We start from the raw sequence: 13,596 nt of genomic DNA on the forward strand, positions 1-13,596 counted from the left end.
TACAGGATGTTAAGGCAGACCTGAATGGACTGAAATAGACTTCAGTGGCAACATGTAAATGAAATATAAGATACAATCTTTGTCCTATTATTCGCTGGTATTATTGTGCATTATCTCATTCTAATGCCTTGGCTTGTTTTAGCAACATGATGCAAAGACAGGTGTATGACTAATTACCTTAATTTAGACCCTGTAACTTAATACAAGGTAGCTGTCATAAATGTTGTTAATGCTTGCTTTGAAGTCAGTCTTTTTGTAAATGAACTGCAATTAACGATACGAAGAGGCTCCTTTGCCAACTTCTTGTGATTTTTCTTCAGCCTATGAAGATGGAGGACAAGTTTGACTTCAGCAGCATGTTCTTGCAATGTGGGCGTATTTTTAGGTCTTTGCAAAAGATAAACACATAAACTAATGATGTTGTCTGACTTTAATAGGGTTACATAATGAAATTGCTGCAGGCAGCAGGCGGCTCATACAGTCACTTAAATTAAATCGCCCTTGCTTTGTAATTCACCAATTTAGGTTCCCTGTGGTAATTTCAGTCTATCATTTATCCTGTCTAATTTCTCATATTACTCACCCAACGTTAATTTGACAAGTAAATAAAAATTAATGAAGAAGTTTCCCATTTCCCTCTAGTTAACTGGCATATTAATATTTATGAGGGTTATGCAGTCACAGTTGGTGGTTTTTATTATATAGTTGCTTTTGAATGTGGGACAGTGCAAGAAATACCTGTTGTGTAACAGTGGAATAGTGACATTTATTGCAACAATTGAACCTTGCAGCAGGAAAAACATTAGTAACTCTTTGCCCCTTAAAAAAAACTAGAACCAGAAATGGTGAAGAATAAATACATAAGGTCAAATTAATGGATACATATGGTACTCTAGAAAGGCAGACCCGTTGTAGGTCTCCAGCTAAGCTCCAGCTGAGTTTGATTTGCTGTAAAAGGTTAGCCAGGCTGGAGAACACTAATTATTGTCTACAAAGTCAGTTGAACAACAAGCCAAATAATGAATTACCTGTTGCACCAAAAACAGATGGCAGCTTGACTTCACTCTTAAGCTTTTATCTGAAGCAGTTGATTCTTCTCACCAGCTTTGAATGATTCCTCCATGTTATGCAGTGATTTTGAGAAAGTATTTCAATATTTTATTAGTAGTAGTATTGTTATTATTAGCAGTAGTAGTAGTAGTATTTAGATTTTAAATATTTTGTTTATATTACGTTTGAAATATTATTTTTTTCCTATTTTATTTCACTCTCAGAGCTTTTATATCATACCCTCATCTGACACTTAATTATAACAAATTCAACTATGTCATTGCATTTAGCTATGTAGATGTGGTCAAGACAACCTGGTGAAGTTCAAACTGGGCATTAGGATGGGTAATTTAAGGTACTCTGAACATGGTGGTGTTCAGGTGATGTGAGATGGAGTTGATAGCAGGTTATATGTACAGAAGGCTTTGCATATTTCAGAAACTGGTGATCTACTGGGATTTTCCAGCACAACAATCTTTAGGATTTACAGAGAATGGTTCAAAACAGAGAAAATATCCAGTAAGCAGCAGTTCTCTGGGTGAAAATGCCTTGCTGGTGCTAGAGGTTGGAGGAGAATGGCCCGACTACTGAAGAGGTATGCAGGAGAGCATCTCTGAGAAGGCACTGAATCGGGAAGCAGAAGACCACATTGTTGCACCTTGTTGAATCCATGCCATTAAAAATTGAGACAATGTAGCTGTTTTCAGAAAAAGAAATCTCACTGCACCTTACCTAGTACGAATCCTAAAAGACTGGTACTATGATAGCACTTGTGTGGTGATTATTAAGCTGGTAAAGTCACAGATATTTGCTCGTTCCTTTTAATTTACTGAAGAAGCCAGAGGTAATTAATGAGACAGCCAATGGTAAGGGGCACAGAGAGGACATTCACCCTATAACCTCAATAAAAACAAACATGGCACATCAGCAGGAGTAAGCTGTTGGGTTTATGACCAACAAATCAATGTCACATGTGGAAGGTAATAGCTGCAGTTTTTACAGGCTGATCTGACCAGCAGGACCAACTGAAATTTCTGTCCTCTCTTCCATTAAATGGAAAAAAAGCCGCAGTCAGTGTTCTTGTATTTGCTTGCAGTCTCAGAAAACACATGAAATTAGATTTCAGTTGGAGGACACTGTTGGACGCAGCCTCAGAAAAAGCCTCCTGGAGGCTGGGCTGCTGCTTACAAGCCTGAGCCTCCTGCTGTTGCTTTGCTCATATGGATTTCTCGGAGTCACTTTTGTCCCATATGTGTGTGCGTGGCTTTTTGTTTGGGAATAAAAGATAATTGGTTTTGTGTCATTGCACTGATTCCAAAAGTGACCTCATTCCACTTAACAACAATGTAAAAATGCACAAAACACCCCGAAATAGGTTGGGTTTTTGTCTCGCGTTGGGTTGGGCCAGGCAAACGTGCTCTTTGCTGGGTAAATATTACTCTGCCTGCGGTTGGGTTTGTCTGCAGCAAACAACAGGCCACCAGGGAGGATGCATGGAAAGTGTGGCTGCGGCTTAAAATGGAGGAGAGGAGTATCTGTGGTGTTGTGGTTTTACGTTATAGAAAGGCTTAACAGGCCCTTGTCTTTTTTTTCTGGGTTTTTTTTTTTAAATGTGACACGCTTTTTTTTTTTTTTTTTTTTTAAATTTCTCCTCAAATGCATACTGTTTATCTAAATCGTCTCTCATTTCCCTCAAACTAAAACAATGTTTACGAAAGGAACCTCTTGAAAAAAACCTTTTAATCCTGATATATTGAAGCTAGTCATATTGTCTTGCTGACAGCCACATCAGTCGAGTCCATTCCTTTATTTCCCTCTCTTTTCAACATCTTTATAGCCTCCTTCAAAGCGCTTCATCTGGGGCCTCAGGTAGGGTTTCAACTTCCTGATTGTCACAGTTATGGCTCATTAAAAAGTCCCCTTTTCTCTCTGCGAGCAGGAAGGAAACTGACTCTCCCTCTGATCATGTTAATGTGCACAAGTCCTGAGTACTGACGTTGTCACTTCTGCACATCTTGTCTGTGTTAGCATTAACCCACAAAGGGGTCACTTTAATGACTGTCAGATGCGGCACTGTGCCATTGATGTCCAACTTGTTAATGAAAACAAGAAGTCACTGAATCAGTTGTAAAGGACGAGGTAATCTGAAAAGAATATTCAACCACATAATAATTACTGGCACTAGTCTGTCATTCTGTAAGAAATAACTTATGTAAGCACCTGGCTGTTAGTTGGTAAGTTTAATAAACTGCATGAATTTATGGTGCAGTATCATTTGTGAAGCCAGTGTCATGGTCCTGGGGCTTGGATCCAGAGTTTTGAGTTTTTGGATTTCTTTACTACTTAGTGGGTTCTGTTGGTTTTCATTGTTCTTAGTGTTTTCTGGTTGAGTTATATATTTATTTATTTGCCTCTTCTGAAATCTCTTACTGCTGGTGTTTGTTATTTGTTGAGTTCTTATATAGTACTCTGCAAAGGTCTTGAGCCACGCCTTTTTTCTTTACATTTTGCTGCCAGTCAACGTGACAAAGAAGCAAAGTAAATTCTGCCTTTAGGCACTTTGTGATAAACAGTCTGTTGCAAAAACACATACTTTGTTTCAATTTCTTTAGGTGAATCTACAAAAAAATGCCAAATATAACACAATTTGACAGGCGTGAAACAGTTTATCTGCACCGAGAAAGTGATTTTTAAAACACTATTATCTGAAAACCTGTAATATATCAGCATGGTGTCATTATAAATTTTAGGAAATTGAACAAGTAGAGGAAAAATGAAGTGTTAGGCTTTAAAAACTATCTGCAGCAGATGAACAGTATCTGAAAGTCATGTCCTTAAGAAATAGGAAAGCAAAATCAGCAAAGACCTGACACAGGACCTGAGAGATGCATTATGTGTCTTGTTACACTGATCAGGCATACCATTCTGACAACTGACAGATGAATTGAATAACACTGATTATCTCTTTGTCATAGCACATGTTAGCAGATAGTATATATTAAGGACAGAGTGAACATTTTGTCCTTAGAATTGATGTGTTAGAAGCAGGGAAAAAGGGCAAGGATAAGGATTCGAGTGTCTGACAAGGGCCAAATCATGATAGCTAGAGAACTGGGTCAGAGCATCACCAAATCTGAGCTCTCGCAGGGTGTTCCCAATCTGTAGTGGATCAAAAGTTGTCCAAGGAAGGAACAGTTGTGAACCAGCGATACAGTCATAGGTGGTCAAGGCTCAATGATCCACAGGGGGAGCAGAGGCTAGCATGTGTGGTCTGATCCAGCAGATGACTTACTGTAGCTCAAATAGCTGAAACAGGTCGTGCTGGTTCTGATGGAAAGGCGTCAGAATACACAGTGCACCATACACAGTTTGTTGTGTATGTGGCTACAAAGCCAAAGACCTGTCAGGGTGCTCGTGCTGACTTCTGTTTACTGCCATATGCACTAACAATGGGCACCAAAGAGCAATGGAAGAAGATGCCTGGTCTGATGACTCACGTTTGTTTCACATCATGTGGACGGTCAGGTGCCTCTTTTAGCCGGGGAACACCTAGCACCAGGATGTGCTATGGGAAGAAAGCCGATGGAGGCAGTGTGATGCTTTGGGGACTGTTATGCTGGGATCCTGTCATCCATGTGGATGTCACTTTGACACGTACCACCTACCTAATCATGGTTTCACACCATGGGCACCATTTCATTGGAGACTGTATTCCTTGATGGCTGTGGCCTCTTTCAGCAGGATAGCGTGCCCTGCCAAAAAGTTAAAACTTGCAGGACAAAGGATCTGTCTGAAACATCGTGGTGCCAGATACTGGAGTTGATTCCTCGATGGGTCAGGGCTGTTTTGGCAGCAAAAGGGGGACCAACACATATTAGCCAGGTGGTGTAATTTAAGTTAGTTTACCCATGTTAGTATGTTCACATTCAGTTTCCTCTTTGCAGTTCAAGTCATGTTTCTTCCCTGTTTTATATTAATATACGTTTTCCCTTTTAGTCTTAGTTTTAATACTTCTGTCCCAATTTAGCTTCAACTTCCACTTTGTTAAAGTTATCTGTGCTAAGTTGCTTCAGTGTTTCCTTCTCAGTTCCTCCCTCTGGCTTGTTCGGAGTTTATGCCTTGTTCCTTTGTGTTTCCTAATTATGGTAAATGGACCAGTTCTTATAAAGCGTTTTTCTACTCCACTGAAACACTCATAGTGCTTTATACAACATGCTTTATTGCCTCACACATTCACACAAGTACTTTTTTTTTTCTATGCTTAACATTCACACACAGAGCAACTTAGGGTTAGTATCTTCCCCAAGGATATTTGGCATGCAGAGTGTCAGGGATCAAACCACCAACCTTCCAATTAGCAGATGACCTGCTCTACCACCCCAAAGTTGTGTGTTGTCAGATGCAGGTGATTGGGTTAGGATTAGTCTCCTTTTGTTACTTCCTGTTAGACTTTGAAGTCTGGTTTTCCATTATGGTTTGCATTAGTTTTACCTTGTGATAGTCCTTGTTTTGTTTGTTTTTTAAGTGTGCTCACCTGTGTTTCTCTCTCCTGTTTCCCATCTGTAATCAGTCTATGATTAAACAGCTCAGTCTTGAGCTGTGCTCTGCCATGGTGTTTATGGTAAGCACTTTGTGTCTGCTTTCATGTCTCTGAGTAACCTTTTCTTATGGGAGCTTGCTTCCTGCCTCCTTCCATTTGGGCCGTCTCACAACATAACCTATGACAATAAAAATGAGAAGAAATTATATATAAATGGTAAAACTGCAAGAGTCTAATAACCAAAGCCCTTTATAGTTTACAGTGGAAATCTGTTTTTTGCTGGTATTTTAATTGAATAATAAATGTATTATTAGTCATTTCTGCTAGTTCAGAAAAAAGTCAAGGAGCCCTTAAATGCCCAGCAGAGCTGAAGAGAATATTAAAACCTATCTGAAATGTGCTGTAGACATGAAATTTAATATTGTCAGATTGTTTACACTGAAGTTAAGATGATATTATATGCAATTTTCATCTGCAAACTAAAATCTGTAACTCTGGAATAATTACTGTAAATGTGTTGGATTTTCACCTTTTGAATAAGTGAATGGGTGTATTAAAGTACCACACAAGTACTTATATACTATAAAACATTACATTTGTAATCTGGTCAAATGAAATTTAATTGTTGGTATACATTTAGTTTACACCAAGCATATTTTATGATTAATTATTTGAGTGAATAAACTTGAAATATTTCAGTGGCATTTTACTCAAAATGATTGTTTCATGTTTAGGAGGGCAAAGAACCCTTTTGTTGTTGTTGTTGTTTTGTTTTGGGGGGTTTTAGTGGGATAATTCAACACATTCTCAAAGGAAGAAAGACGCATACAGATCCTCTAATGGCCAGCCTGTGCGTCATAGTGACTACATCCATCCTTTATATACAGTCTATGACTAGAACAGCTGACTAATTTGTGTAGTCTGGGTGGGGAAGTGAACTGATATCATCATTAAGCACTAATACTGATCAACAGATTTCACAAAAAAAGCTTTGAGCATTCACCTGGACTGTGTCAAAAAACATTACCTGCTAAAAAATAACTAACATTTATAAACCAAAAGCAGTAAATGTTGTTTTGTGTGGTCTAAAAATTGCTTCTGTTCTTTATTTTCCACAGGGAGCCATTTTTTTACGTGGAAACAAAGTTACAGAGCATCCAAGCAGCAGCGACGAAGGGGGAAAATTTCTTTTCGAGGTCATTCCAGGTAGGATGAGATTACGGCAATTTAATCACTGCTGTTTTTACTGAGGACAGAATGGTGAAAGCAATCTTTACTTGGCAGCAGAAGGAACAAAACCATGAGGTTAACTGTTTGCTTGCCTTCTACTGGGGATTTGTTAAGGGATCACAGTGAGGTCTGTAGCTCGTCTGTCTGTTTTTACATAACATTATGGGCTTTACTTCATGATCCGTTTTTACTGTTAAGCTTTTTTAAATATACAGATTTCCATTTTTTTTTTTTTTTTTTTTTTTTTTTTTTTGGCTTGAATGCAACAAAATAGAGCATTAAAAAAAGACAACAACCATGGATTATTAGACTGTTAATGCTGTATGTGCCGAGGATGCCCAGTAGAACAATAACAGGAATAAATGTGACGTTTTGTATATTTTCCTATATAACTATTTTTTTTTCTATCTAGATGACAGTCATTTACACATATCTTTACAATTTCTGTAGCTTCAATCAGAGGCTAATTCAAACTCGTACAACATGTGAAAACGTGGTTAAGCACAGCATGAAGGAAATGTGGGATATTTTCCCAGGCTGGAATGTGAGCTTATGGAATAGATATTTAAAAGGCACGTTCACAGGGGGAAAACAGACGCAGCTGTTAAAAGATACAGTAGCAGAGTGCATCAACAGCCCCAGTTGATCTTAAAAACCCAGTAGAAAACACCGGATGTATGCTATAAGCACTCATACTTTATTTGTGTTAGTCTTTTCCCTGGTGTGTATCCAGTTGAGTGTCCCTCAGAGGAAACCAAAGTATAATTGCCAAGACTTTTTTTTTTCTCACTGAACACACACGCAAACCAAGCAGATAGTGGTACAAGTATTGGGGTAATAGGGGTCAATATGTGTGTGTTACAGGGTGTTTGAAAAAATCTTGATGGTGTTCTTGTCGTTTCATTGCTGGCTGTCTAACACTTTCAACGTCAGATGAGGATTAAGCGCTCCCTGCAGAGATCAGTTCATTTGCTACTCTTTCATTCAGTATTCACATTTCAGTTGGAGAAGTGAACTTTTGAATAATACTCCTCAAGGCATTCACGGGCACATGAATGTTTTGCAACCGTGCAACAGTTTCATTTGATTCTGCGTTTCACGTTGTATTTGCTGTTTCTTGAATAGTATGATGCAACAGGAGTGAAGTGAAACAAAAAGGAATTCTCAATATAAAGCCACAGTGAGCATCTAAAAGTTTGCTCATAATGTAATTTGATGCTATTTGCATTCAGCGAGCACGCAGATATAAGCTGGGAGACTTGTTGAGGCACACTGAGAGTGGACTTAAGCCGGTAATTCACACAGCAGTTAGCGTGAGACTTTTCAAACTTCTGCAAAAGGCTAACTGAAACTGGGCTTGGAGGAGGGCACAGTGACTCAGTGAGACATGTAAGGGAAGTCTTACATCTTACCTCAGCACAAATTTCCTATCTGATCATCAGGCATGAGAATATGGGGCTTACACTCCCTGCATGGGAAGGGTTTTGATTGTGGAAGCCAGGCGAGAGGCAGACAACCAGAGGTTGTCTTAAGTGTGGGTGACTTCAGCAGCATGGTGTCAAACAGATGAAGAACTGAAAGTGTGCATAAAGGGCTGGTGCAAGATTCATTTTCTTTTTTTCTTTTTCTTTTGATAATGCTGTAAACAGTCCATAATATATTATGGCTACTGCAAAAAAGCAGTGGAATCTTAGATTTAAGATGTGAAGTTTAAAAAATTGTATAATTATCTTTAATTTGTATTACTGGCTCTTTCTTTTCTTCTGGACACACAAGTTCAAGTCTCTTAAAAACAGCTTTAGCATCGGCTCCGTTCCTGCAACAGTTCAGTTAAAAACATAAACCTGTCTTTCTAAAGCCGGGGTGCATTTCAGCTGTGAAAAAATGTAAAAAGAGAAGTGAAGTTTTGTGTATCACACTTCACTATTGCTGGTTCCACCGGTTTTCAGCATTAGACAAAATTAGCTTATTGTCACTTCTAGCCGAGAATTGCTAAAATTCAGAAACCAATTCGATTACTTCGACAATTTTTAAGTCCACGCGGGCCAAAGCTGCCGTATTTTATTGTTTTCATTTTAGGCATCGTTAAGAAGAAGAACAGTTACTGGTTATGCGTTTAAACATATAATTTTCTTTTTAGAAAATATGTGGTACATTTCTTCCAGTCTTTACCTCTATGGTTATTTTTTTCCAATGGGAGTACACCTTAATACATTCTTTACAACTTCTGGAAGAAGGAAAAGGATTTTTTTTTTCAATTCCAGTGTGTATTCTCTCTACTTGTACAGCTGCCATGTAATACAAAATCATCATAAGCTACATATCGTTTACTTCTGTTGGGAAGTGAGGCTTTTATAAAGCTGTTTGTTTCATTTGTGGTGCTAAGTGATGAGAAATGCGTTTCGATATCTTTCAGGGCTCGCCGAGTTTCAGTCTTGATACGATGTTGATTGTTTCAGTACTGCTGGAATGACTTAAAGGCTGCAGGGAAAAGGTTCCAGTGTTTACAGTACGTATTAAAGGTTTTACAGCCAACTACATCAGTGAAAAGGTAGCAGCGAGCTCAAGTGTATTTTCATTATGCATCTGGCAGTAATTGTACAGTACTGTACAAAAGAACGTGCTGATCGTCATTGTTGTGATAGATTAAAGTGTGAGAGGCAAGATAAACTTAAATTGTGTTCAACTGTAAATTCAGGGGTTGTTAATTTAAGTACTTACTTCATTGTGCTGTATCTCTAAAATGTGCTGCCAGCACAAATACAAAAGTGGGAAGTGAAATGACTAAGTAATGTCACCTAGTGGTGTGCAATACTGCAACTTTTGCTATTGATCTGATACCTAGTAAATACAGGGACAGTGTTGCTGAAATCTCTGAATATGACTTTCAACTTCTGTTTTTAAAATGTGCTCACCTCTCACTCACCTCTGTTACTCATACAGCAGTATCTCCTGTTGTAGCTAACATTTCCATCAGTAGCTAAAAAGCCTGCTAGGTTTTCTGGACAGCTGTGAAATTGAGATGTCTGTGAAGGTTCTCAGTCATCCAGGTCATCGTAGTCAAAGGAGCTTGCAAAGAAAAGCGTCTGGACTTCTTTAAGTTTACTTGAAGACGTTTCACCTCTCATCCGAGAAGCTTCTTCAGTTCTAAGGTCAAATGGTGGAGAGTCCCAGATATAAACCTAGTGGGAGTATCCCCCCACAGAGGGACAAAAGGACCCCCTGATGATCTTCTAATCGCCTGAGCCAAGGTGTGAAACTGGGTGTGGGTCCCAATTGTGAAATTGGGATATTTATAGCATTGTACGTATGAATTCAACCTTTTACAAAACAATGATTTTTGCCATTTTTCCTATTAAAATGTATGGAAACTGTTTGGGAGGATATTTGTGAACTTGCCTGTCCAAAGTTAATAAACTTCACCCACCAGTCTTTATAGTTAATCCCTTGTGCCTTGGTTTAACCCTCACACCGAAACCCTTTTTCCAGGATAAGCTAAAGTAGCCACCATATAGATAAATAAGAGTCGCATAAATCTTTTTACCTAAATCTCCTCAACAAACAAGCATATTTCTCAAAATGTCAGACTCTTCTTGTGAATTCTGTTCTTAATGTAATCTGTATAATTAGGCTTAAGCCTCCATCGCACAGGCCTGAGACCCACACTAGCAACCTTTGGTAGCTAGGGAAAAATGTGCATTTCCCAACCTGCTGGTTAGTCGCTGGATTTTACTGGCTGTTGTTGGGTCAAATAGTTGCAAGAGGCGAAGGCTTTCAAAGGCGCAACTTTTACTTTGATTGACCACAGAAATTTCCTAGCGATCAAAGCAATCACAGTTTTTCTGTTTGTTTGTTTTTTATTTGTTCTTTGACACCAATTTTACCCAGTGACTCCAGAAACTTCCTGAAACCACTCGCCAACCTGTTGGTCAAACACATTCTTCCCCAGTGATTGGTGGTTAGCACTGACCAGTCGCTTGGCCTGCATGACTGGGGCTTTAGCAGTCAATTTCATAGTGACTAATACAAATTTTGTCCCTAGCTGCTGTATTTGTCAGGTAGTTGCCAACTGGTCTCCAGGTCAGTGTGACTGGGGCCTCTGATTTATACATGGAGCCTTACTTCACTGCTGTGACATCAGTGTCCCTTATAAGCTTTCATCTTTAAACTATTAAAGTCAGATTTGCTGTGGACCAGCACCAGACCAGAACATGTGAATTAAAATGTGACTTTACTTGCTCACAATAAGGGTCTTTCAATTAGGATGCAACCGCCTGGCAGAGGGTTTTCGGCATTCTACTACAAAACAGTTTTTCCCATCCGGCGTCATCCACTGCAGCCTCGTACTGATGGAAAACAAGAACATGGCTTGTTATGAGGAAGCCAATAAAGAAGTCTCAGAGAAGCAGAAAGAGCAAATGAAAGGGGAAAAACAACACATTTATTCCACTGGTCTAAATGCGGCCCTGCAGTTTGAACACAGCATACAGACAGAATTTGGCAGACAGACAGGAAGTGATGAGAGGGGTGTATTCAAAATGAGGTGAAAGTCAGAGCTCTACAGAGATGCTTCTTGTCTGTAAGCGTGGTGATGAGGTTTAAATTTGAGCAGTGTGACAACAAGGGGCTTGAACAGAAGCATCCCGCATCAATACAGGGAGGGGAGGCTCTCTGTATTTTTAGCTTTTCTGGAAAGTTTTACTTAGTTACTCTGTCTCGGAGGAACTAGGAAAAAAGTTGCAAAACAGTTCAGGAAAAAAAAAATCTCAGACTTTTATTCACCTGTGCTGAGCACTCTGTGATGTTTTTCAGCTCTTAGCTTTCCCTCCACATCTGGCTGATGTGTGTGTGTGTGTGTGTGTTAAACTTGAAGAGGTGAGAAAGAAAGGAGAAGGGGAGGGGGCTTACGAGGTGAGTGCACCAAAGTGAAAACAATATTTAGACTGTCTTCATTTTCAGCTGTTTGACAGGGAAACGCAGGTACAGACACAGTGGACCTTTTGTTTTCCAAACTTTAAACACCAGCCACGTCGCCGACACGTCACAACGTGTGCAAACTCTCACGGGCCCAAGCTAGGGAGAAGAAGAGTAACAACAAAGTGAATGTGCTGGACACTTTTAAACTGTATGAATAATGTTGTGACAGATGTGTGCCTGTGGATCCTCCTCCCAGCTGGAGCATCTTGGAGGTGCTATAGCTCTCATAGACAGAAAGTGTTGTCTAGATATGTAGGCCATACATTGGAAACGCATATCAGAACGTCCCGGTGACAAGGATCGCTCTGCAGTTCTATTTCCTGCAGTGCTCTTAAATCCTCTCAAGAATGTCAGATATCATCATCATAATATTTCTGCATGGCATGACAGAGCTCAGAACAATGCAGTGAGCAAGCAGAGCAGCAAATTACGACTATCTTAACAAGAAAGGCATCCGCTGCTCGTTCATTCTACACATCTAAGCTGCTGCTAAATGTCACTTCCCTGTCACCCAACTGTGATTAATTATCTGAGCAGGAAAGACTGCCCGCTGTGGTTTTGATGGAGAAAATGCATGCACATCTTTTTGTAAGCTTCCAAAACGCACAAAGCTCCAGCAAGAGTTCAGAGTGTGTCACTTTGTCTGCGTTTGCCCCCAGGCTCAGTCTTCGGCTCTGTCACCGAGCAAACCGCTGCTTTTTAATTAAGGGAATAGTGCCCTGCTCGTTTACAGAGACTGCCACTCCTTCATTCATGAGAGAAACTCCTCACGTTGTTGTGGACAGCCTCGAGCTTAAATGCTACTGACTGAGTCAACTGAAAAAGCTGACAAACTGTTGCATAAGTTAATAAGCAATTAATCTCTCAGCATTTTCTCACAGTGAATGTGTTTTAATGTTTTTCTGGGTTTGAGTAAATCTACAGCTTTGGGGCCTTTTTGTTTTTAAAGAAAGGGTATAGTGCCCTCATGTGGTTTTCTTAGACATTGCAATGCCAGTAAAAATGTCAAATGCTACCTAAAAACAAGAACTTTTAAAATCTGTGAAACTATAAAAATTAGACTTTAGACAGAAAATGTGCAAATATTACAAAAAAATATCAGCTCCAGAAGTTTTTAGCCTTTGTGCTGCGAGTTAAGATGAACTCATGTCCTTTTCAAATATTGTTTGAAATAATGTGCAAGTCCAGTGCAAATATGACTTTGATATAACCTTTGCCTTAGTTTTACATATCTTGTTTTAGTGGGAAGCATATTTTAATGTACTGTTTCCTGATAGTATTTGCCAAAACTCTGCAACTAAAAGTAACTTGGTAGAGAAGAGCTTCTAAAAAAAAAAAAAAGTCCAAATGCTTGTGTTAAAATATCCTCAGTGATAATTATTTAATATATTTCATGTAAATAATTGATTTTCATTTTAGAGCTGGTGGGGATAATAATTGAATCCTGCTCTTGTGATTGCTTCCCATCTGTGTCTGATCAACAGCTCTGGGGAGGGCACCTTGAAGACCCGTGGGTATCATCTGTCACTGAGGTGGACGCTTGCTCCGATAATCATGCTGATGTAATTGTATTCACATGCGTTAGGAAGCTAAGAGTCCCAGAGAGCTCGAAACTTGAAACTGAGACTATTCGTATCATTATTTTTGTTTGAGTGAATGACGCGCAAACTGGCCATGCTGCATAATACTAAAGGAATCCCTAATACTTTGCGTCAGCCTTCTTATTAAATAACTTGAACTAGTAATGACTGAATGTCGGGCTAATAGTACTGATAACTATTGGAGGCTGAAGACAGACG

The 13,596-nt window shown here is 39.3% G+C and overlaps 1 protein-coding gene across 1 annotated transcript in view; it reads left to right on the forward strand.

The window, feature by feature from the left end:
• arhgap24 (Rho GTPase activating protein 24) overlaps window positions 1–13,596 on the forward strand; it is a 76,448-nt gene that overhangs the window by 18,931 nt on the left and 43,921 nt on the right. The window contains exon 3 of the mRNA XM_084935463.1: window positions 6,709–6,796. Within this exon, the coding sequence (XP_084791589.1) occupies window positions 6,709–6,796 (88 nt within the window). The remainder of the gene's footprint in view (window positions 1–6,708; window positions 6,797–13,596) is intronic.

The sequence above is a fragment of the Perissodus microlepis genome, chromosome 7, assembly GCF_051167445.1.
Source record: "Perissodus microlepis isolate ML-2025 ecotype Zambia chromosome 7, ASM5116744v1, whole genome shotgun sequence".
Classification (NCBI taxonomy): domain Eukaryota; kingdom Metazoa; phylum Chordata; class Actinopteri; order Cichliformes; family Cichlidae; genus Perissodus; species Perissodus microlepis.